Source organism: Ascaphus truei, chromosome 5, assembly GCF_040206685.1.
Source record: "Ascaphus truei isolate aAscTru1 chromosome 5, aAscTru1.hap1, whole genome shotgun sequence".
Classification (NCBI taxonomy): Eukaryota; Metazoa; Chordata; class Amphibia; order Anura; family Ascaphidae; genus Ascaphus; species Ascaphus truei.
In genome coordinates this window covers 66,923,286-66,948,990 of record NC_134487.1, presented here as the reverse complement: position 1 = coordinate 66,948,990, position 25,705 = coordinate 66,923,286, and the positions used below count along the sequence as shown (strand labels likewise).

General features: G+C 42.4%; 1 protein-coding gene across 2 annotated transcripts in view; it reads right to left on the bottom strand.

Annotated features, from left to right (window-relative positions):
* The window catches only part of ASZ1 (ankyrin repeat, SAM and basic leucine zipper domain containing 1), a 150,844-nt gene that overhangs the window by 40,831 nt on the left and 84,308 nt on the right, over positions 1-25,705 (bottom strand). For both annotated transcript variants that reach the window (XM_075599967.1, XM_075599968.1), the window contains exons 5-7: positions 18,927-19,038; positions 14,386-14,520; positions 12,879-13,000 (exon numbers count right to left, since the gene is read on the bottom strand). In XM_075599967.1, coding sequence (XP_075456082.1) covers positions 12,879-13,000; positions 14,386-14,520; positions 18,927-19,038 — 369 coding nt within the window. The remainder of the gene's footprint in view (positions 1-12,878; positions 13,001-14,385; positions 14,521-18,926; positions 19,039-25,705) is intronic.

Here is a 25,705-nt window from a genome sequence, read left to right as displayed (position 1 = left end):
ATATTGATTGAATTCCTCTGAGATCTGTTGATGGTGGCAAATCTGGACATCGTGAATTATTAATTTAATATTGGCCCCTGTAGACAGGTGGGTCAAGTGACCTGCCAATGGGAGCCGCAGCCACTGAATCAGAAACTGGGATCTTCACATAACAAAACGGTCCTCGGTTAACAAGGCTAATTACACTACTTCTTGCACAGTGAGAAATCAGTGTTGTAAAAATAATGAGCTTGAGAAAGGACGGTGTGGGTCCGAGACGTACGTTGTTCTAGATCAGCGGTGCGCAAACTCGGGGGGCGCGCTCCTGCCTGCGGGGGGAGTGCACGGTTTACAGAACCTTTATTTACCTTGGCTCCCCACGCGTCTCCATGCCAACGCAACTGCATTCATGTGACGTCACGTTGCTATGGCAACGTGACATCATGACGCTGGAGTCGAGGTAGGTGGGGGGCCGCGGGGGTGAGGTGATCGCCGGCAGGGGGGCGCAGGGAATAAAGTTTGCACCCCCCTGCACTAGGTTACGCTGGTTGCCCTATGTTTCAATACATTTTTTTTCCCTTCATCTGGAGAGTTCTGCGGACCCGTCCTTTGTTATATATTTACTGGACTGGTTTGGCGTTTCCTATCCCTCTGCGTGCACCTCTATTACTGTTAAGTATACTTTTTCTTATTTTTTATATAGCTCGCTGTATTTCAGTGCACCCAGCATTTAAAATATAGATGGATATCTATCTCTATTTATATCTATATATATATATATCTATATTTATATATATATATACACACACAAACACACACATTATTTAAGTTATGGTGGGTGAAAGGGCGACAAAAAACCCTCCACGTATAGCATATAAAAATATTACTTGTGAGCACATTCATGTCTTAGACAGGTCTGCAACCCTGCTTTTCACCATTATCACCTAGTATACAGTGATTCCACTGCAAGGGATTCTGAGAAATGAAATACAAATGAGCACACAGTGCCACCTTTTGTCTCAACTCCACATTACATGGAAAACCCTTAAGCCAATGCATGCTGCGTTAAACACAGCCTGGGATGAGATGCAAAGCCAATAAACCCACTCACAGACAGACTGTTTCGACCTTGTGGGTCTCATCAGTGTGAGGTTGGTTGTACTGGCTTTGCAATTTGAGACATGAGTAGGTCTTCACCACACATTATTTAATATATAGTTAGAAAAGCAGTTGGCACTCCTGTAAGTATAAGTAGATGATAGGTGCATGTCTCATATGGATAATATAGAGATGATACCATTCCGAGGTCAGGCAATCAAGTATAGTGTGGTATCACAAGTGTATTAGGTGAAAACAGGTTACATCTAAATATATATATATATATATATATATATATATATATATATATATATATATATATATATATATATATATATATACACACACAGTGGTTGACAAATCACCAAAAAATCTACTCGCCACACAAAAAAATCTACTCGCCACCTAGTACCAAACGTGTGCTGCTTGGGCCAATATTTACTCGCCCGGGGGTTAAATCCACTCGCCCGGTGCGAATATATATATATATATATATATATATATATATATATATATACACACACATATATATATATATATATATATATATATATATATATATATATATATATATATATATATATATATATATATATACACACATGTAGAGGTATCAGTACCGTGTTAGCCGAGCTTCAATAATCAAAAAATAAATAGATGATATCGTTCTGTGGCTAACGAAATGCTTTTATTTGTGAGAGCTTTCGAGATACACTGATCTCTTCTTCTGGCGATGTTACAATGAATGAAGCAAGCAAAGGGTATACTTAAAAACAGTGTCTCTTGGAATGTTACCTGTGCTTGTCCTTCCCCCGGTGTGGATGAGATTTATGGCTAGACGTGTTAAATGGTTCCTGAAAGTAAGTGATGTACAGTAAGAGTGTGTGTGTGTATCTGTGTGAATATAAATGAATGGAGAGCCCACAGTATATACAGTGCTATACAAAAGGGGTGTGTGGAGTGGGACTGGATATAAATGGTGTGGGTGGGTGTGGAAATGTGAGAGCTAGTAGCATAACTAAAAGTGTGTGTGGATACTATGTGGTCCCTATTGGTGTATAGGGATGGAAAAACAAGGGGTATTAGTATGTGTAAGAGACAGCTGTGTGTGCATACATATAGCACAGTATGTACAGACATGGCCTTTAGCGCTCATGGGAAGAGAGTTCACTTGTGTCAGTAATGACTCAAATAAAATTTCCATCTCTGTTTAGGCCACCGTTAAGTGTCCCGAACAGTTGCATAAATTAGTATTCATGCAACCGTCTCTCTTTCGGTGTTTTAAGATTACCTTTGAGTATGGCAACCCTCAGATCATTCATCTTATGGCCAGCGTCAGAGAAATGTTCGCCGACAGGACTGTCTCTTGTTCCGCGTGTGATGCTGTGGCGATGCAGGTTCATTCTCTTGTTTTGCCCCTGCCCCGTCTCACCTATGTAGTAGCAGCCTCCTGGGCATTTCATGCACATGATGAGGTACACGACATTGCTGGAGGAACAGGTGAACCTTCCTCTGATTTTGTATTCCCGATTCCTGTGTGGTATTTGTATTGTGTCCGCTGTGTAGAGCATTGCGCAGGTTTTGCATCTTGGGTCCTGGCATGGTTTCGTCCAGCATTCAGTTGTACTGCTGAATACTTGACTCCTCACCATAATATTATTGAGATTATGAGGTTGTCTGTATGATAGAAAGGGTGCTTCAGGGAAGACCTGTTGCAGTCTTGTATCTTCCTGGAGGATGGGTTGTAGTTCCCTGGCGATCTTGCGTAGGGCTCCTAGGTGTGGGTTATATGTGACGACCAAAGGTACCCTGTCGCTTGTCTCCTTCTGTTTGTATTCAAGGAGATCACTTCTTGGTATTCTGGTGGCATTGTGAATTTGCTGGTCTACAATTCTGTGGTTATATCCACGGTTTATAAAATCTGATCTCAAGGCTTTAATCCGCTGGTCTCTGTCTGCTGTGTCGGAGCATATCCGGTTGTAGCGTATGGCTTGGCTGTAGATGGTTGCATGTTTGGTGTGTGTCGGGTGGAAGCTGTTGTCCCTCAAATAGCTGGCTCTGTCTGTAGGTTTGCGGTATACAGAAGTCTGTAGTTGGTTGTTCTTTATAGTAATGGTGGTGTATAGGAAATGTAATTCATCCGGGGAATGGGTGAGGATGTCATCGATGTAGCGAAGGTATGTAAGGGGTTTCTATGAGAACTTCAATACGTTCCACCCGACTATATATATATATATATATATATATATATATATAATCTTGCTTTTCTATACAAGACCCCTCCTTCCTTCTCATTGAGGACTTTCGGTTTTACCCAAGCTGAAATGATACACCAAATTCCAGGGACCAATAGGAAAAGACATAAGGGAGAGAAGTAGGACTGCCATAGAAGGCTCAAGGAAAGAAGATTACCGCCAAAAATATTTCTTCTATTTTCCTCTTTGCCCTCCATGGCAGTCATAGACAAATGGGAAGTACCAGAGCAATTTCCTGGGGGGAGGAGAAACACACACACACACACACACACACACACACACACACACACACACACACACACACACACACACACACACTTCCCAGGACTGCAGATGCAAGTCTCAACGTTGCTCCAATATTTGGGTGTTGAGTCTTACATGCCACACTGGCCTCATTTGCATATTAGCAAGTACCTTTCCCACTTTAGTCGGGTATCTTGTTCAAGCTTTCATAGTATGGTTAAACCTCGCAAAAGATGAGAAGGATATCCACTCGACCTAGGAAGAAAAGGTATAGCAGGTAGGTGCACTAGGGAAAAAGCATAAACTGGTGAAAAGAAAATTGATTTTAATATGATTCATATTCCCTTTTCTGTCTAGCAGATGTTACCTGGTTCTTTTTCGCCAGGGCTCATTTTTCCATCATTATTTCTTTGGATCCATCCATCCATCTGGCCAACACTATCCGGGGTCATCACCATTGGCGATATTTTATATTCTCCACCAGCCATTATCCTTACTCAGTCTATCCATTATTGATTGGACCCTTACTAGATGCAATGGCGAGCGGTACGAGTACATGTTACTGCAACTTTACTGCCGTCTCCCCCATCTAGGAGAGTACCTGCCGACAGGACCCCTCTCTTTTCTCCAGTTTATGTTTAAACCTACCAGCAAAAGTGCCGCTATACATCTTCCTGAAATATATATATTTAGTCCAAGAAAAACACCAAAATTTCTGTCCCATGCAAAGGATCTTCTTCAGGGTCACGTACATGGGAACAACAAAATTCTTCATACCCAACAGTTGTAAGACCGTGAAAAAAGACAAAACAGAAAAGCTGGCGAAACCACGCAGTGCCAGTGTAACGTTACTCGCCGCAAACTGGACGGGACTGTAGGGCCGAGGTTGGGATATTGATACGCCGGCCTGAAACTGCGTAGCCGCGTCCGGTTTGCAGGTTTGTTGCTGTGTAGCCGGGTCAGGGTTGGAGAGGTGTGGATAGCAGGAGTCACAAGTCATGGTCGAGGATTGGTGAGGTATGGGTCGCAGGGGGTCACTAGCCATGGTCGAGGGTAGGAGCAATCAGCGGTGTTAAAAGTAGGATAAGGCCAGGCAAAGAAATGCAAGACAGGACAAGGCAGAATGCTTGTGACCAGCACAACCTCACGCGATGTTTATGCTCAGCCAACTTCCTGGTGAAAGAGGCTGAGCCTAAATAGCAGGAGCGACAAATCGGTTGCAGGATTACTCCTGCAGGCAGGAAAGAAGCTAGATCCAAATCAGGTGACTGGAGCTTGATGGGGACGAAGCCTGCGTCCAATTTTCACAGTATCTCTCTCCCTCCCCCCCTTCAGGAGCGACCTCTGGGCACCCCAGGGATGGCTTGGCCGGGTATTTCTGGTAGAAGGCCCGGGCGGAGAGCATGGAGTTGATCCCAGGGAATCCAGGACCGTTCCTCCGGACTGAATCCCTGCTAATGTACGAGATACTGGATAGCCCCTCAGGACTTCCTGGAGTAGAGGATAGACTGGACCTCAAACTCCTCTGGTCCATCCACTAGGAGAGGCTGAGGGGGAGCCACGGGAGCGGGATCAGACGGCTCCAGTAAAAAATGGTTTTTGCAGGGAGACATGAAAGACCGCCGGAATTTTCATGGTGCATGGTAGGCGTAGTCGGAAAGCCACCAGGTTGACCCTTTCGATGATCGGGAAAGAGCCGATGAATTTGGCCACAGTTTCGCAGTGGGCGCCGTCAACATGATGTTTTTCGTTGATAGCCATACCATGTCTCCAGGGTTGTATACTGGGGCAGTACGACGATGCCTATCTGCTTGCCTTTTCTGGGTAATCACTGCTTTCTGAAGATTCCACTGGATTTTCCCCCATAGTTCCTGAAGCTGCTGAATCCGGTTATCCACAGTTGGGACCCAGGACGTAGCTTTGGCTGAAGTGCTGATGGATGAAACCCATAGTTCGAGAAGGGCGACTCCTGCTATGATCGGCTCCACAGGTTATGGGAGAACTCCGTCCATCGTAATAAATCAACCCAGTCGTCCTGAGTTTCAGACACGAAACAGCGGATGTACTGTTCGAGGGACTGCTTAGTCCGCTCTGTTTGCCCATTCGACTGGGGGTGATAGGCGGACAAAAAGAGCAGCGAGTTGCTGAAAAAATGCCCGCCAGAACGTAAAGATGAATTGTGACCCTCGATCCGAAACAATGACCTGTGGTGCCCTGTAATGTCGGCAGATCTCCCAGATGAACACCTCTGATAAAGTGGAGGCGTTGGGCAGGCCCCTCAAAGGGATTAAGTGAGCCTGTTTAGAAAAATGATCCATAACCACTAAGATCGTGGTCATGCCCCTGGATAAGGGTATCTCCATGATGAAGTCCATCGATATGTGGGTCCACGGACAGTCTGGAATCGGAAGAGGGCCGTAGGACGACTCCTAGATGTCTTGTTCTGGGCTCAGACAGGACAAGCAGCCACAAAAGATCCTCACATCTTTCCGGATCCCGGACCGCCAAAATGTCCACTCCAAAAACTTGGCAGCCCTCCTCTCTCCAGGATGCCTGGTGACCCTACGTCGAAAGGGTGTAGCCGTGGTCGAAGATTGGAGAGGTATTTATCGCTGGGGTCACTAGCTGTGGTCAAGGGTAGGAGAAATCAGCGGAGTCAAAAGCAGGATAAGGCAAGGCAAGACAGCACAAGGCAGAGTGCTTGCGACCCGCGCGACGTCACCATAAGTTTATGCTCAGCCAACTTCCTGTGGAAGAGGTTGAGCCTAAATAGCAGGATCGACAAATGGGATGCAGGCAGGAAGGCAAGAAGCTAGACCCAATCGCGCGATTGGCGCTTGAAGGGGGCGGAGCCTGTGCCCAATACATGCAGCCAGGTTGCATAGCAACCAAAGTAAACAAATTTAAAATGTGGCCAGTCGAGGTATCCGCTCTGTGAGAAAGGTACTGGACAAGCAAGTAGGAGACAATGTATAGAGAATCAGAATCAGAATCAGCGTAAAAGAAGTATAGATACTCGGGAAAATAAAACAAATAATTGCCAATAGTGGCAAATAGCAAACACTGTTACCGCATTATATGGCCACATTCAAAATATTTTCACATAAATCATTCCAATGGGGGAAAGGGTCATAGTCTTGTTCCCCACGATTTACAATCCATATTGCTAGATATTTATGCAGGAATTCTTATGCATCTTACCCTTGGCTCACAATAAAGAAACCTTGGTGCATCGCTGGTGCTCAACGTGAGGTTGCTACTGCTCTTTTCGCAGTCATTCCATGGTCCGTTCATAGTAGTCATTCCATGTTCCGTTCATAGTAGTCAGTTATAGACACGATGTTGTGTATCCATGCTAGGAAGCATATGACCATCCATTAGTAGGACTGGAGGAACGCTCACCTCCCAGATAATGCCGGTATCACTGCTAGTCTGACTAGTCATACTCCCGGGCAGATAGTGACCGATGGCTAGGGCGAGATAATTAAATCATTATTGGCTAGGTTTATTTTTTTTTTAAACAGAACTAATTCTGCAATCTGTACCTATAGGGTACTAATGGCTAGACCCTTGTCAAAATCTGATTGGAAGAATTTCAGGATATCTGTAACAGATACGTGACCGTTTATTTCCGTCGGTTAACACTAAAACCGGAATTTATTCCAGGTTCTATAATACATTTTAGACGCAAAATACTTTCTGGCTCTTAACAAGTAGTCTACTACCATCTTTGGGAGAACTGTCGACTAGTATGCTCCTCAATTTCAAATCAGTTAAAACTAATCTTGGCGAATCTGAGGGAAGTATTGGTCCTTCGGAAGTTTTGCATTTGCTCTTGCTGCGATTAGGCCTATTTCTGGCATACCCACGGTGTTGGCCTACTGATGGAAAGTTGTTGTTTAATGCCCATTCTACTGAATGGATTTTATTTTTCTGTAAGCAACGGCCATTAGATTGTTTAAATGTATGCTCATTGATCTTCCTCGAAGACCTGTTTGGAGCGTCACCAATGCCATATTTATGGTTTTTAAATGCTAAAACATTGGCGGTAGGGCCCTGGATTTCTTATTCCCAGAAACCTTGCCAGAATGTTTGGTTAGGATGTGCTCTCCAACCCTTCAAACTTGCACCTGTTTAAAGTAAAGTATTCAGTGAGAATCTTCTAAAGAACATATTTTGTGTACATGAGTTATATTTTCCCACCACACTAGGACACTTTGTATATGATTTTCTATTAACGGTGACAGATGCTTTGAGCTTACGGAACTACGTGAATTATATGAAAACACCTGGAGTATTTACAATTGCGTTCGGGGTGCTGTTGGATCTGCTAGATTTCTGAAATAATGCGCGGTTTTCTTTACCTGGTCAATTTTTTCTTGTGGCAGTAATGTCTTTTCTGCGGCCGTATCAAAGACGAGCCCTATACATTTTAGTTGTTGGACTGGTATCAGCTTATGTTTTTTCCCAGTTGACTAACCATCAGTGTATTGATAACTCTTGAATTACTCTCTCTTGAATGGGAGTAGGGGATATTGGGGGAAATATTTGTTTGGACATGGTGAAAAACTATAGGGCATATCTTTGTCCAATTACCCTGAACAAGTTGGAAATTCTTTCACCAACAGCTATTTGACTTGGACAGAGTAATCATTCATTCATTGAGTATTAAACCTTCATTGGCCCCTGGCTCCCCTTGAGTCACGGTAAAAAAAAATTGAGACAAAACTTCCAAACCTGTATGCCTTTGCTTCTCAAAGTATGGGTAGTTGTATAAGAGGGGAAAAAAGATATATTTGGCTTTATTAATCTAATTTGTCTCTGAATAATTTTTCCTTAAAATAGTAGATCATGATTGATTTTTTGAAAAAGAATCTGTGGACCCTGAACAGAGCAAGAGTTCTTCTGGTCGCCACTGTTGACATGATGGTTCTTGTGAAAAAAATAGACAGAATTGTACAGTAAGAGACTTCACAGATTAAATCTACTGCTCTGAGGTTGTTCAATAGCCTTTAACATTGTGGATCTTTTGACTCCTTCCTGCAGATTGGCTAACCATACACAAAAGCCTCTTGTCAAAGAGGATACAGAAACTGCTTGATTATTAGCACCTACTGTTACATAAATTTTTTCTTGAGAGACTCCATTTTGCAATCCATAGGCAATGTAGTTCTTCTGGTTCATCTGGATATGAAAGCTTCAACCTTAGGAACAGGATTATCAAAATGTAATACAGGCAGTCCTCGGTTATCCAACGGAATCTGTTCTGGAAGTAGCGTTGGATAGTAAAACCGTTATAAATCGAGTCCCGTGGTAATCAGTGGCGGTGAGCGTTGGATAACGTATTCCGGCGTCGAAAAAACGGCCCATGGGGTTGCATTGTAAAGCGTTGGATATGCCATTAGTTGTAAAGTGAAACGTTGGGTAGCGAGGACTACATGTATCCTCGGTTTAAAAAGGGGTAAATTCAAGGAGAGCACCAACTGTAGCAGTAGCAATTATAGAATCTGGTTGCTCCCTTTCTCTGCTATAATATATGTAATTGCTTTGTGCACATGAACAGAAAATTGCTTTCTTTAAGAACCCTCAAACATCATCATGCAGAAAACTTACTTCTTCAGGCTCTTGAATGCCCATAATTGATTACTGTATATGGACTTAAAACTTGTCTACTTGATCATCATTAAATGTAGTCACCTCTTCTCTCTGGGGTTGCTCTGTATCCGATACTACAAAAAAATTAATGATCAGAGTTGTATGCAAATTCTTGGTCCGATTACCCCATGAAGTCAACTAACACATCGAAGCTAGTGTGGGATCTAGACCGTTTCTGTGCTTGTAACAAGTTAAGATCTTCAGTAACAGACGTTTTGACCAAGGATCATTTAAACCAGACAATCATGTCTGCCATTTGTCCTGGTGGCTGTTTGTCGTTTTTATTTCTTAGAAAACATAAATGCGAAACACATTTCCTTATTTCCTTATCACATGAACCACAGACGAGATTCTTAGCCTTCCAGAAAACTTATTTAAAACCCCTCCATCCTTTTGGGGCATTTCTTTCACAAGTGGTATAATTACATAGAGGCAGCAACGAAGAGAGTTGGCAGCATAAAAATAAAAGAAACAGATAAAAGGCAAATTTAAAATAAATAAATATTTCTTACCCCGAGGGTTTTGTGGGAGAGATGTGGCGTTATTCCTCCATTTCTCACTGCATAGATCTACTGGCAGATTGCTGCCCAGATATACGCTCTCCGTAGTTTCTGACAACACCTCCGCAATGTTAAGAACGTCCGGCGCCCGGTTGCCCGTCACATCCGGTGTGCGCATCACTTGCACCCGGGCACCCTTAGAAGACTGGGAGTATGCGGTCTACCGTGTGGCGCTTGCTTCTCTTATGGTCCTAACCAACATGTTTGCAAGGGGGGCGTGACCCACCATATGGCCAAAATATAATACCCAGGACCACCTTTTTAAATGATGCTGGAATTCCTGCTTGCCTCCTACCGTATGGAGGGTAGCAGCAGCGCAGACCGGAGCTGAGGAGACGCCATACCCCACACACACTGCAGTAGGCCCACTCAGCAGACAGGTTTATTAAAAAATAAAAAAAACGCAACCGCTTCTTTTTTTTTTTTTTTTTTTTTTAAACCTGTCCCCCTCGACAAGGAGAGGGCCTTAAAACTTCCGCCTCTGACTGCCATGGACGGTAGAGGAAAAATTATCATTTTTTTGGTGGGGTTAATAAGTCCCTTTAAGGCTTCTGGGGGTTCCATGGAGCCAAACCAGATTTCTATTGGTGACCTTGGGCGACAATATTATTTTTTTTGGCAGAAACGACAACAATTCTTACTGCAAGTTTACTAGTAAATGCTGGGCCAAGTAAAAAGGAGCAATTAGGTTGAGCTCTAAAGGACTTCCACATCTGCAACACCTCCAAAAACATTTGGTATAAATGATGCAGTAATTTCCCAAGCACAATTCTAACGTTTGATTTTTTTCAGGGAGATATTCCTAAAGATAAAGAAAATACAGTATGTATTTATTATTTTTGTTTTGGCTTCTGTACTTTTTATTCGGATGTCACTTCTCCACTGTGTTTCTGGTCCTGTAGTTATCACTAGATGGTATCAAGTTTATCACAGCTGGGTATGTTAGGAATAAAAAGTGCATATAGAAAACGCAGGGACAAACAGTCGTCAATGTTAGAACAAGTATGTGTAAATTGAGCACCACAGATTGCTGCTGTAATTGGCATAGCTGCAACAAGTATCACAGGTCTGCTGCAGCTTGCTCTGCTGCCACCAGGAGGCCTCTCAATCTAACACAGCAAATTACACAGCAGTTTGATGTGAAGAAATCACATTCACTAAATAGGGCACAAAAATACTGCAACTGGAAAACAGATTGGCAAAACAAAAAACAATGCTATGTAGTCACCTCCAGCGCTGAAAGTGTCAAGAGTAAAGATGAGATGTATTAGACAAAAATCTACAGAAGTAGTGTATTCGGATGTTGACAATCTGGATACATTTATACATATATACATAAACAAGGGAGGGGGGAGGACAAGAAACAGATAATGAATTAAACAGGAATGGGGCTATAGTAAGGGGTCATGGAGGTAGAATGGGGAATTTTCTCAGTCTGTTCAGTTCATCTGATCACCCATAGTATTATGGTTATGTCAAAAGGACAAGAGACTAACTTAAGAATCAGGAAACAAACATGGTTTTATAATAATACTCCTTAATAATACACGTCAAGTTTTTATTAATCTCAATTCTCTTTACTATTTTATACCACAGGTTTGCTATTCATATTTTGCGATTTAGATGATTTCTAATGTTTATTCCGTTTTATTCCTTTCACCCCTCATGCTTTAATTGTATAGTGAAAACTTAAAGCCGCAGTTCAAGCAATATCCTACATGTGTTTTTTTTTTATAAATAAATCAGTTCTGCACTATGAGAAAATACTTTAAAAAAAAATGCAAAGAAATTTTGAATGTATTCATACAGTATGTAACACGCATTTTTGTTCCTATAGCAACCATTTACAAAGTCACCTCCCCTTCTGAAACAGCATCACCTTTTTGAGCCCTGCCCTCTCTAGCAGTGAACCATTTGCATCTAGTGCCCGTCAGGTCACATGATCTTCCTCACAGAACTTTGCTTGCCAGTGCAGCAGAATAGGACCCAAGATGCGTTTAGTGAACCCCGGGCCAAATCTTCCCTGATTGATCACATGAGAACAAATTGATCAGCAACTTAATCATTGTGTACTTTTTTTTATTTTATTTTTAAACTACAGCTTGAACTGCAGCTTATTAAGTGTATCTGGTTAAAAATGTTAAAATACAAAATAGAGGCTGAAATGATAATTTAACAACTTTAAAATTGCAAACCGCAATTACTTTGTATATTTCAAAAGTAACCCTATGAATATCTGGATAATAATGTGATAGTTTGTAATATACTGTGCTGGTAACCTTTTCTGTACATCTTTTCCTCGCTGGCATTAGTACATTTCAGACCTAGGAGGGATTGCCCCCTTATCAAGTACTGGGGTCTGAACGGAAATAGATGAGAACTCTTCAAAAAGGGAGAAAAGATACCTTTACGACTTAAAAAAATGTTTTTTATATCGGTATAAAAGTAATGCCAACCTTCTAATATATGTATACCTTTGTTAGCGTAACCCTTTAAAGCAGCAGTTTTCCCCAAATGTTTTTTCTTCTTAAAAATTGTATGTGAATCCCGGCGCCCATCCATGGTCCCCCGACTTCCAGGGACCCCCACTGGTTCCCCAGATATTTGTAGTATTTTTGTGCGGTTATTGACATTTAAAAAAAAAAAAAATACAAGTATGGCAGCTGAAGTGCAAACATGGCCGCGGGGGTCACCATTAGAAAGCCACAAATGCCATCTCCCGAACACGGCACAGCTTTTATTTTATTTAAACCAGGTCCCGAACGTCACAGAACCGAGGACACCCCGATTCAGGTAATAAAAAAAAAAAAAAAACCAAGCAGCAGGGAATACGGCTTTAATAAGATTCTGCCGTCTCTGGTTGAAACTTTCTGGCTTTTAATAGAACCTATTTCCTCTCAAAGTAGCAGCAACTGAGTAATTAATGCTTATTTTATTCATTCAGATTACAAAATACAATGTATATTACAAAAATAAAAATTAAAAAAAAAACAACACGCATATTTCCAATATGTCAGTTTCCACAATTTAAGCTCATGTGCTGGAATATTTAATTGTCCTCGCTTTGGAATGACATTCAGATACTTGCCTACTTGTGTAGTTCCTCACTGAATCAGGCTGCCCTTTCAGGTATTTGTAGATGGCCTCCTCTTTACTCACATTCTGCTTTTCTTGGTTCAAGTTTGCAGAGAATGAAAGGATGCTAAAAATCTTAAAAATATAAAAATAGATACATTTGGAATTTTCACTCACTCGTACGCCATGTATTTTTAGTGCTGTGGAGTGTTTGAAGGCTTACAATTTTCATGTTAACTGCATTCTTATCATGCATTTCAAATGTGTTAAATATCTTGATAGGGGATCAAGCATTCCTACACACAGATATACCGTGCTCTGCATTAATTATGGTAGGATTCCGAACACCCAGAAAAACATTGTACTGTACATTTTTAATCGAAGCAATTACAGACAGGTGGAACAGTGACAATGTCAAGAGCAAATCGATAGGTTTTTTGTTTTCAAAGGAACATATTGGCCAAGGAATATTAACACACAGAAACAAACCAAACAACTATGAGCGCAGAAAGTAAGCGCAATAGTATCGAAGAACTAACAAAAATGAGCAATCCTAAGGGAACAATGTATACCTACCTACGTATGAGATTAATGTAACGTTTTCCTTGGCTGTAAATAAGAGTTTCACTATATTTGTCATGAAGAACAACGCTTAATCTTTTTGTTGACAAAGTGACCTGAAAAGCATCGCCAAGCAATAAACGGCAGGTCCTCCCAACAGCATGCTTTGCTCCAAACTACGACTATCCTACTTCCGAGTAGCTGTTTACACAAATGGTGCAGAGTGGACGCTTGTTAGTGAGCAGGACTGTGTACTTGTGCCCTCACCCTTATTCACATATTGACTGTTTCACAGATGTAACCTATTTCCTCTCCTGGCTATTTTACCTAATTTCTAATATATGGAGAGGAATTAAGCCTGCCGGATTAATCTATTGGGACTTGGAGCCCCCTGCTGAACACCTGTTACAAGTGATAAAAATAATATGTTTATGACTACAAATCAAGCTTCGTTACCTTTAAGTAAATAAAATAGCCATCTCCAGCAAATTCCATTTATTTCCACTTATTTACCAATCCATATATTTGTTTAAACGTTATTTTCCACGGAGCTGGTCTGTAAAATGTGCCGTTTTCCTATAGAATGTATCATGACTAGTTAGACCTCTTACAAACGTGATGCCAGAAAATCAATAGTGTGAGGGCATATTCCACATGGAAAATGTACGAGTGAAGAAACGTTCCACAAAATTCACAAGCCTAATAAATGAAACGGAGGCCACTGCTTGCACAACAGACATTTAAAATTATGACAAAAAATTTAATCAAAGGGGGAAAAAAAGAAATGAGCACCAGGCCTGTAATACTATAGTGCAGAAAACAATCCGTGTGTTTAAAGGCATAAGACGTTTTTCAAGCGTTGCTCTTGAAACTGGAGTGAAATTCTACTTATCAATTTGCAATTATAGTCATATAACATTTTGAAACATTTGGGGTGGGGGAAACATTTAAAACATTACCTCTAGATGGTTATGTTTTCTTGCCATTTCTCCTGGTGTAATTCCGTGTTTGGTTGCTAGACTTCTGTCTGCTCCCAGTTCCAGCAACTTCAAGACTGTGTTCTTGTGTCCATTCTTGGAGGCCCACGTCAGCGCCTGCGTTAAGTAAAGCCCAAAGAAAACGTCATTCTTATAGAGGGGAAAAAAGGAAAGCGGTAAACGAAGCTAATATACAAGTCCGGTTAACTGAAGATATTTGGTGGTATTGTCACCATAAACTAAAAAAAAAAATTATATAAAGTGCTTTGATGTTGTTACTTTTACTCTGCGTTATATTTTTTTCACCTTTAAAACACATACTTATTGTGGGTAATTATGGAGACTGTTTAAGTTATCAACCTCAGAGTTTATGCACTGCTTTACAACCTAACCCTAATTAACTCAGCTTTCTATCTTTGACAGTTATGATCCCAGCTAGACCATAAAGAAATACAGTCTAGTATTTATGTAAGTATTGTAATATCAGCATTGCAGATAGTGGCCAGGATGGGGGGAGGGGGTGGCATCGAGGGGGAGGGCAGAGGGGGATGTGGAGGGCAGAGGGGGATGGGGATGGTGGGAGTGGCAAAGAGAGGGGAGGGTGGGAGTGGCAAAGAGAGGGGAGGGTGGGAGTGGCAAAGAGGAGAAGGGGGTGGGAGAGGCAGAGAGAACACGAGAAGGGGGAGTGAGAGAAGGGGGAGGGTGAGAGACATGGATAATAGTAATAATTAAATAACTTAACTAAAGGTAAGCAGGGGTGAGCTGGTAAAGAAAAAAAAAGTTGGCTGCTAAATTTGTTGCACTTATCTGCAACGCAGTTTTATCCAATTGTATTTATTATAATGAATTTGAATGTGACCTTCTCAGCCTAAATCTGCAAACCGGTTCCAAAATATTGAATTGGAAAACAATTGACAAAAAAATACTAGTTAATGTTATATGGATAAGTGTTTCCATATTTGCCTTAATTCCCATTATACTGAAGTTTACCAAGTGGGAATGCACATTTAAATGAAAAAGGGCTACAACCTCTAGAAAAGTGGATCCCAAACATCATCTCGACACCAGGTTTTAGGGATAACCCCATGCACTTGCTACAGATGAATGCACCTACTTTACATATGAATAGAATGGTGGGTGACAGGTGTAGGTACCGATCTTGCATATGAATAGAATGGTGGGTGACAGGTGTAGGTACCGATCTTGCATATGAATAGAATGGTGGGTTACAGGTGTAGGTACCGATCTTGCATATGAATAGAATGGTGGGTGACAGGTGTAGGTACCGATCTTGCATATGAATAGAATGGTGGGTGACAGGTGTAGGTACCGATCTTGCATATGAATAGAATGGTGGGTGACAGGTGTAGGTACCGATCTTGCATATGAATAGAATGGTGGGTGACAGGTGTAGGTACCGATCTTGCATATGAATAGAAAGTTGGATGGAAATGTACAAGCCTCGTATGTTGAGGAGAGGAGATGAGCCTGAGGAGAGCTTAGGAAACACACTGCTGTAGAGCAGGGGTGCGCAAACTGGGGGGCGGCGGTTGCAGTGGCCCCGCATTCTTCCTCAAGACATTTAAATTAAGTGCCGGGGATCACGTGAGGCCTCTGCAACTCAACTTACCTTGATTCTGCCGGCTTCATGACTCTTTCCATGCCGCAGCGTCAAATAACACCGCGGGTCATGTGACGAGACATGATTCGCTGCGTCATTTGACGCCGCACCAAGGTAGGGGGGGTGGGGCCGAGGGGTGAGCACCAGGAGAGTTCAGCAACAAAAGTTTGTGCTCCCCTGCTATAGAGGGCTAAATGTATCATCAGTAAACAACCTGCACCTTTAAAACATGAGAGAAGTGTTATTTTGTGTATGTCAGTTGTGATAAGAACTTTACATAAATATGCGTCATTCATCTTATACAGCAATGTTACCTTTTAGCAACAAGCGGAAATAAGAAAAATAATTTGCTCTGATTTGTCATGCCTATCTTATGGTAAATAGAAAACTTGGCACCGAAATACTTCATTGTGCATGGTGGAGGTGAAGCAATCCAAACGCTCAACTGCACAAATGACAACAATGGTTCTCAGCAAAGCCTTTTAACCTTTCAACACTGGAAAAAAGGCTAAACTACCTACTAATGAAGAGAGCTTATAATGAAGGTCCCGAGACCATTATTGAATATACCCAAGACCCCCCCCAAAAAAGCAACATTTCGGGGTAAATATTATTTTTTTAGCCCTTCAGGTTCACCTGAAGGGTTAATTTTTTTAAGCCTGAAACATGCTTTTGTTGGTCTGAAGACTGTTTTGAAGTTTGTGATTATTTTCAATATAAGAAATGTTCAGAGGAGCATAAAATATACACTAAACGAGAGAGAAAACCCAGTTGTGGGCACTCTGCCACCTAGCTGGATGATAAATGGAGTTATGAGTGCTCACAACTGGGTTTTCTCTCTCTTGTTTAGTGTATATCGTTTAGCTAACCCAGAGGAGCACCGCCACCACTGATACACCAGTTATAGCTGAACCCGGGGTACCGATTCTAGTTTATTTAGCAGCATAATATAACCTGTTTTCATAGCCATTAAGAAGTATTTGAAAGCTTTAATTCTAAAGATACATGATATGATGTAACCTGTTCCTGATAATTATCCTCTATGCTTCTACACACATTACAGTAGGTCACATATAGCGCTTTTAATGCTTTTGGGAGAAAAGTTAGTTTTTACAAGTCTTGGCACCAACTACCAGGTGTCATCCAAGCAAACTGAAATGCAGGCTTTATTCTCCCTATTTGAAAGTGTGCTTAAAGTACAGAAGATATTGCAAGCCAACCAAATACTGAGTTCTTGGTGTATTGTAGTGCTGGGAATAGAATTAGGTTTATCTCCAGTTCAAACCTCGCCTTAACAGAAAACATTTCTGACATCGCAGTTAATTCAATACGCATTTAGACAGAATCTGCAACCAACCATACATGCCAAGTCTGGTATTGGTAAAGTAGTGTTTCCAGGTAAAATATAGTGCCAACTGTAAAGTATTTAGGCTTAGACACACGTGAACTGTGCTTTAGTGGCACAGCATAGCGATGCTATATTTTACTAGCAGCATTGTAAAAATTGTGAAACGCATAAACTTTGGGCAATACCTTTGCGCTAACACAGGAGGTCATAACAATGTTAAAGTATGTCACAACTCCAAAAACATGTAGTACATTGATAAGGAAATGGACTACTGTGTTATGATGGGTCATTGCTGAGCTATTTTACCATTACACAAGGGGATACTTTCTTTGTCAATAGCCAACACCTCTTCCTTATGTAGCAATTGTGACTATGCAAATATGCATTGAGCTACTGTACTAGTAAGTTTTTCCACCATATACAAATATAAGAGACATGGCATTGCACTTGTACCATAGTACCTTCACTGACTGCAATCAGTTAATAGTTGTAAATTAATCTCGAACAGTTGCATTAAGTGTGTGTGGTGTGTGTGTGGTGTGTGGTGTGTGGTGTGTGTGTGGTGTGTGGTGTGTGGTGTGTGTGTGGTGTGTGGTGTGTGGTGTGTGTGTGGTGTGTGTGTGGTGTGTGGTGTGTGGTGTGTGGTGTGTGTGTGGTGTGTGGTGTGTGGTGTGTGGTGTGTGGTGTGTGGTGTGTGTGTGTGTGTGTAAAAGTCAACCCCGTGTTTTGCTGCCCACCCCACTTCTGATTCTGGTTGGTGCAGTGGAAAAGCAAGAACCCACATCACCAACCCTGAAGTCACTATGATGTGGCAACAACATTGATCTTCAACATGGCCATGCTGTGCTCAGCCTTGACAGGGAATCCTGTACATTATTTTGCGAAAGAGACTTTTGATAGAAATATTACAAATAATTTATGCCAGTGAATCAATTTACTTACAGATTATATTTAGGAAATCTAATCCTGAACCAGAATGCAGCGGCTTCTACAAATATTAACACATTTGAAACAAAAACTGAAGTCTGATAAATCACAAAACTACAATAAAGCCACAAAAACAAGGCTTTAAAAATAGTGTTTGCGTAAAAAATGTGGCCATAATGTGGTAATCAGACTCCATCTTCTTCATGGTAGTACTAAAAACACCACCACAATAAGCCGTGTCAGTATGTCACATGTATGTTTTACTTTGACTCAAATTAAAAACTGTAATAGAAAAACGTTCTACCCCTATAGAAATACAGCAAGAAAAAGGTGTTCTATTCCAGAAAGACACCCCTTAATCATGACACCCACTTAATTTAACAGGATTATACGTTACATTTCTTAATTTTGAACCAAAGTACTGGAAGAGAATTTGGCATCCTACCCCCTCCTCTCCACAACACCCAAATTGTTTTTTTCTTTTTTTGAAACCATAGAACAAGTGATTTCGTTAGAGATACAAAGGGCAGTGAAGCTCTGCAAACCCCATTCACAAAGTTTGAAAACAAAATTTTATAGAATGGATGTGTCAAACAAATATTCGTTATGAGATGACATGTATCTTACTGTATAACCATCCTCATCATGTGCGTTTATGTCGGCTCCATGAGCAACAAGCAGTGCAACCACCTGCGCGTGGCCTTCTCTGGCGGCAAACATAATTGGAGTCATTCGCTTCCTGAAACAAGAAAATGGGAGATTGCGTGACAAAATTCACAGTAAAACAGGCTTACCTTGCAGTCAACAGCATGCCGTCACTATTCCGCAACAGTAAACATTTAATGTGCAGAGTTTAAAAACATTACCAAAGGGTTTTGCCAGCTCACAGAAAAGAGATAAATGAAGCATTGTTTCATCAAGGCACATTCCACCTCTCCCCTCCATCCCCCAAATAGGGATATGTGTAAAGATTCCTGTTTCCTAACCATACCGTGCATTTCGAAGCCTTATCAACAGAGGATGTCCCTGTTTGAAATCTAGTCTCCCCACAGTTAGAAAGTTGATGTTCGTGATCAGCACACATACCACAAATGTTTATAATGCGGATGAAGGGGGAAAAAAACCCCATCACTTTTAGAATACTTTTGTTTAATGTATACTAGTGATCAGTATAGTTTTATAGTACTTTACCTGCAACAGTACATTTATGTAGCTGTATTTTTATGTGTACCCAGTAGAGGGTGACCAAACCCCATGTAGACAATCCGAGACCAAACATTCAATATTTGCAGGTCTCTGATGAGATTAGAAATACTGTAATGTGCCACAGTTTGGATTAATATTGCGTTCCTGTACAACCCAACTAATAATGATTAATAATGCGTCACATTAACAAGTTAAAATGTTACAATACAATTTCAGATGGACCAGAACAATATGTTATGTTAGATAATTACATGAACAATCTAAAAAGTAACACATATCAAACCAAGTTATTAAGAGTTCACTGATCACATTTATGACCTACAATACAAAGGACATATATTGTCTAATAAATCCCGTCAAGGTGAAAGAACAAAAATACAAGTTTCAGGGAGATTAAATCACAGTAAAGAAAAAAACTTGAAAAACTTTTACGAAATTACTCACATTTATTGTGAGATCTTTCTTGACCAAAGGCCTCTTCATCTTTACTACAGTAATATAATATAGATACAAAAACGAAAAATCCGCAGCAGTCACCAGATTTGATCATTATAATATCAGGTTTAATTCACCTGTAAGCATCAGGGGGTAAACACAAGAAAAATGGAGCAGCGTTTCAGACCTCCCGGTCCTTTCTCAAGCCCCGGGAGGTCCGAAACGTTGCTCCATTTTTCTTGTGTTTACCCCCTGATGCTTGCAGGTGAATTAAACCGGATATAATATTGATCAAATCTGGTGTGTGCTGCGGAATTTTCTTTTTTGTATCTATTGTGTTGCTGGATGTGATCCTGGCTGCACTGCTAGCACCCTGATCTACTTAAATAAGTTATTTGTCTTACCTTACCCATATAGAGTGCCCTGAACATTTTGTGTTATGTATATTACTATATATATATATATATATATATATATATATATATATATATATATATATATATATATATATATATATATATATATATATATATTCCAATGCAATGCACAGCCTTGGTGCTTATCCCATAAAGCAATAACAGACCATACATAATATTTCTAGCATTCCTGTAGACTATGGCAGCTTTCTCTGGTAGAGTGGATCTCAAATGGGGATCACACCTGAGGATACTCCAGTGATTTTTCAAAATTGCATTAATAGATCTAAATGACTGATTGAATGTGGTTATAAACCTAACTGAAGATTAGGTTTTCATAGGTTCGATTGGAGCATCGTAACTCAAACGTACCCCTCTATCCCCATTTGAGATCCACTCTACCAGAGAAAGCTGCCATAGTCTACAGGAAGGCTAGAAATATTAAGAGTCTTGTGGCTCCCACTAAACTGAGGTCAGCAAGTACATCCAAAGCCCCGGCTCGTTTGGGCCCTTTGGGCAATCATCAATGTGGACGTAGCCGGTGTATCACCTGCAGACATCTTCTCAATAAATCCCAGTTCTGTTCTGCCAGCAGAGGAACAATACATACCATTACCTCCTCTATTGACTGTCTTAGTACATATATTGTATATTTGATACAGTGTGGATGCGGTCAACAATATGTAGGCCACACCACTAGGTCACTTGGTACTCGCTTCCTGGAGCACAGGAGAAATGTGATTAAAGGTTTAAATTCCCATAGCGTCTCACGACATTTCAAATTATACCATGGTCAGGATCCTAAATCCATGACTGTCATGGGACTTGAGACCGTTTCTCCTTGTGCTCTGGGGGGTGACCGATTCAAGACCCTCTGCAGGCGAGAAACATTCTGGATCCACCAGTTGGGTACCTTGACCCCTGGTGGATTAAATGAATGCCTTGATGTCAGTACATTGGTCTAGTCCTTCCCGCGGGCACCACTCCTTGCTCAACTGCCTCCTCTGTTTCCTCTGCCATCTATTTGTCTGGATCCCACTCAGATCCATCCCTGTTCTTTTGGAATGGTCATTCATTTACATTACCAATTTTAGTTATATATTATATTTTTCACATATATACATTATTTATTTTATTTTATATATACACTTTTAATTACACATATACATTTGGGTTCCTTGAAATCATTTGTCTTATACAGTGGTTTATAGAATCATCCTTTTCATACAATTTGAATTTTTAATGATTATATACTATTTGTTCACGTTAGGGCCCGTAACATTAATATTTTTCATAAATCTAATAATTCTATAATAATTAATAATAAACAATATATAATAACATTTTTATTTAACTATAATAATTACAAAGGACCCTAAGGCTTATAAATTATAAATATCAATTACATTTATCCACATACTAAATTTAGATCATCCATTGTGTCTGTATGGGAGACAATCTCTCTATATATATATATATATATCATGTTTGTACTACCCACTTCCTTTACCAATATATGTTTGGTCTTTTCTCGGTTCATATAATTATAGTAATTATGTGTGTATACACTCAGTATCCTATAGGAATTCTAGTGTACTTTGTATTCAATCAAGTCTACAGGCATATAGCCAAATGTGAAAGAAATATATTTATAATTTCATTTTAGGCATGTTTTATGGTAAAAATTGTATTTTAAAATATTCTTATTGTTTGCTCCTACAATATCTAATATCAATTGGTACTAATTAATTCTTGGAAATAATTTTTGGAAACAATTGCTATTACATATATAATTCCATATAGAGTGTTATCAATGGTTAATTTTTAAAATTCTTTATGATACATAGGTATTGTTTGAATACTTTAATATCGTTTAAAAACTTTAATATTGTTGTATCGTGTCTAATGTTATGATTGCTGAGCATCTAATCCATTATACGAGTAGCTTCGCATGCTTCTCAGATTGTGTAGACAGATTATATCAGTTTCTATAGCCCATTATGGTGTCTCTCTCAATCCAATATCTTTAAATGTCATCTGAAGCCACTCTGGCTTCAATTGCCTTTATGATCAAGATCAGCTGTTTGTAGGGTGCATTATGGAACTATTAGGGTATATATACGCGGACATACTACTCTGCCCCACTACCCTTTGAAAAAGTCACCCGTGTGTGACGAAACGCGTCACGGAGCGTCATCACGTAGACGCACGGACATTAAGTCATCACGGAGCGCAGGAGGAAATTCACTCGAGTGCCGGACACCACAGAGACTTGCAAGCAAGGCTGCTTTCCTTTGGGATCTTTGGAATTCGTCTCCTAACCATCCAACTGCCCAGGAAATCTTGCTAACAGTGTGGTTTATTCAATTTCGGGATCGAGGGTCATCTACAGCACCAGTTCAAGTTACCGGATGGTGGTGATTATGACCACAAATTGCTTTTAAAACTTGTACCCTTGTGAGTGCATTTTTTTACCCCCCCCTTCCCCTCAATAAATTTACGGTTTTATACTATGGGGCGTGCGCTCTCTCCTCTCATATATATATAAATATATATATATGTAACCCTTATTACCCCCCCCCCCCAGACTCATCTGTAGTGTCTAGGGTGCGTGAGGGCAGATTACATGCGTAGTGGTGGTGCATACCTGCGAGGAACAGGAGGGCCTGAGCTTCCCGCTTTGTTATTGGGGAGACAGGGCCAGGCTTCTGGGGTGGTAGCATCCATGCTTTCTTAGTGGTGCAGCGCCTCCATCTTCTATACTCTCAGGAATATGGGATAGGACCTGTATAGAAGAACCCCCTTTGGTCCCAGAGTGAATGCTCCAGACTCACACAACAGTCTTTGTATAAAAGGATTGTCTCTTTATTGGTCAGATCAGTGACTTCAAATGTAGCAGCGACCAGCAGCCACAACAACAGCAGCAATGTTCAGCTAATTACTCCGCTCTCCTCCCTGCACAGATCTTTCCTCCTTTCCTTCCCTCCAAGTCTCTCCTCTGACAGGATGGTCTGGGCTGGGGCGTCAATACCCCACGGCCCACCGCCGAGGTTATCCTCGGGTGGGGAATGGATTTTCCCCATCACCCCAGACAGGGGGTGAGGGGCATTGGTCCACTGGGTCTATAATAAAATCAGCTCTACTCAAAGTGGCCGAGTCTCTCCACTCCTCTCTTTGCTCCTGCGCGGCTCACAGGTGAGACCGCACTGTCTCCTCCAACTCCTCGGACAGCACCGGAACACCAACAGAACCAGAAGAAGACCAGAAGCCCGCGCAACTCCGGGAGCTGGCTGCTAAATATAGTTAGCCCCACCCCTTGTGATGTCAGCAGAGCCGCCCCTCTGTCTCGTGCCTGCAGCAGAGGCAGGGGCCTGCATCTACCACTCAGGGCAGGGCTTGGCAGGGGGAAAACCCATGATGACTACTGGTGCCTGCCCTTAACAGGACTTACCATAGTAGGAGGAAGATAGGTATAGCCTGTGCTGTTTACAGGGGGCTACATATATATACACACACACACACACGTCCATATGCCATATTTAGAATTCATTAAGCATGCCTCTATTGTGACAAATGTCTAAATACACAAACACACGTGTGTGTGTGTGTGTGTGTGTGTGTGTGTGTGTGTGTGTGTGTGTGTGTGTGTATATATATATATATATATGTATATGACCATATGTATATGTGTGTGTATATATGTGGGTGTGTGTATAGACCAGCGGTGCGCAAACTGGGGGGCGCGCAAGATTGTTTAGGGGGGGCGCAGGAAGCAGCAGCGATTTTGCCAGGAGCAGAGAAAAAAAGCCGTCTGTAGCAGCAATTTTTCTTTTGGCCATTAGGTGGCGCTGTGCTACACTGCAGCATCTCCTTCTTGCTTCCTGCATCAGCGTGTGTGACATGAGGAGAGGGGGTGAGTGAGACTGAGACATGGGGGGGGGGGGGACGACTGACATTGGGGGGTGAGACTGGGACATGGGGAGGGAAGTGAGACTGGGATATGAGGGGGTGAGACTGGGACATGGGGGGGGAGTGAGACTGGGACATGGGGGGGGGGGGGAGTGAGACTGGGACATGGGGGGGGGGGGGGAGTGAGACTGGGACATGGGGGGGGAGTGAGACTGGGACATGGGGGGGGGTGAGACTGGGACACGGGGGGTGAGACTGGGACATGGGAGTGTGAGACTGGGACATGGGAGTGTGAGACTGGGACATGGGAGGGCGAGACTGGGACATGGGAGGGCGAGACTGGGACATGGGAGGGTGAGTGTGAGACTGGGACATGGGAGGGTGAGTGTGAGACTGGGACATGGGAGGGTGAGTGTGAGACTGGGACACGGGGGTGTGAGACTGGGACACGGGAGTGTGAGACTGGGACACGGGGGGGTGAGACTGGGACACGGGGGTGTGAGACTGGGACACGGGGGTGTGAGACTGGGACACGGGAGTGTGAGACTGGGACACGGGAGTGTGAGACTGGGACACGGGGGTGTGAGACTGGGACACGGGGGTGTGAGACTGGGACATGGGGGGGTGAGACTTGGACACGGGGGGGTGAGACTGGGACACGGGGGTGTGAGACTGGGACACGGGAGTGTGAGACTGGGACATGGGAGTGTGAGACTGGGACATGGGGGGGTGAGACTGGGACATGGGGGGTGAGACTGGGACATAGGGGGGGTGAGACTAGTACATTGGGTGTGAGACTGGTACATGGGGGGTGAGACTGGGACATGGGGGGGGGGGTGTGAGACTGGGACATGGGGGGGAGTGTGAGACTGGGACATGGGGGGGTGAGTGTGAGACTGGGACATGGGAGGGTGAGTGTGAGACTGGGACATGGGAGGGTGAGTGTGAGACTGGGACATGGGAGGGTGAGTGTGAGACTGGGACATGGGGGTGTGAGACTGGGACATGGGGGTGTGAGACTGGGACATGGGGGTGTGAGACTGGGACATGGGGGTGTGAGACTGGGACATGGGGGTGTGAGACTGGGACATGGGGGTGTGAGACTGGGACATGGGGGTGTGAAACTGGGACATGGGGGTGTGAGACTGGGACATGGGGGTGTGAGACTGGGACATGGGGGTGTGAGACTGGGACATGGGGGTGTGAGACTGGGACATGGGGGTGTGAGACTGGGACATGGGGGTGTGAGACTGGGACATGGGGGTGTGAGACTGGGACATGGGGGTGTGAGACTGGGACATGGGGGTGTGAGACTGGGACATGGGGGTGTGAGACTGGGACATGGGGATGTGAGACTGGGACATGGGGATGTGAGACTGGGACATGGGGATGTGAGACTGGGACATGGGGATGTGAGACTGGGACATGGGGATGTGAGAC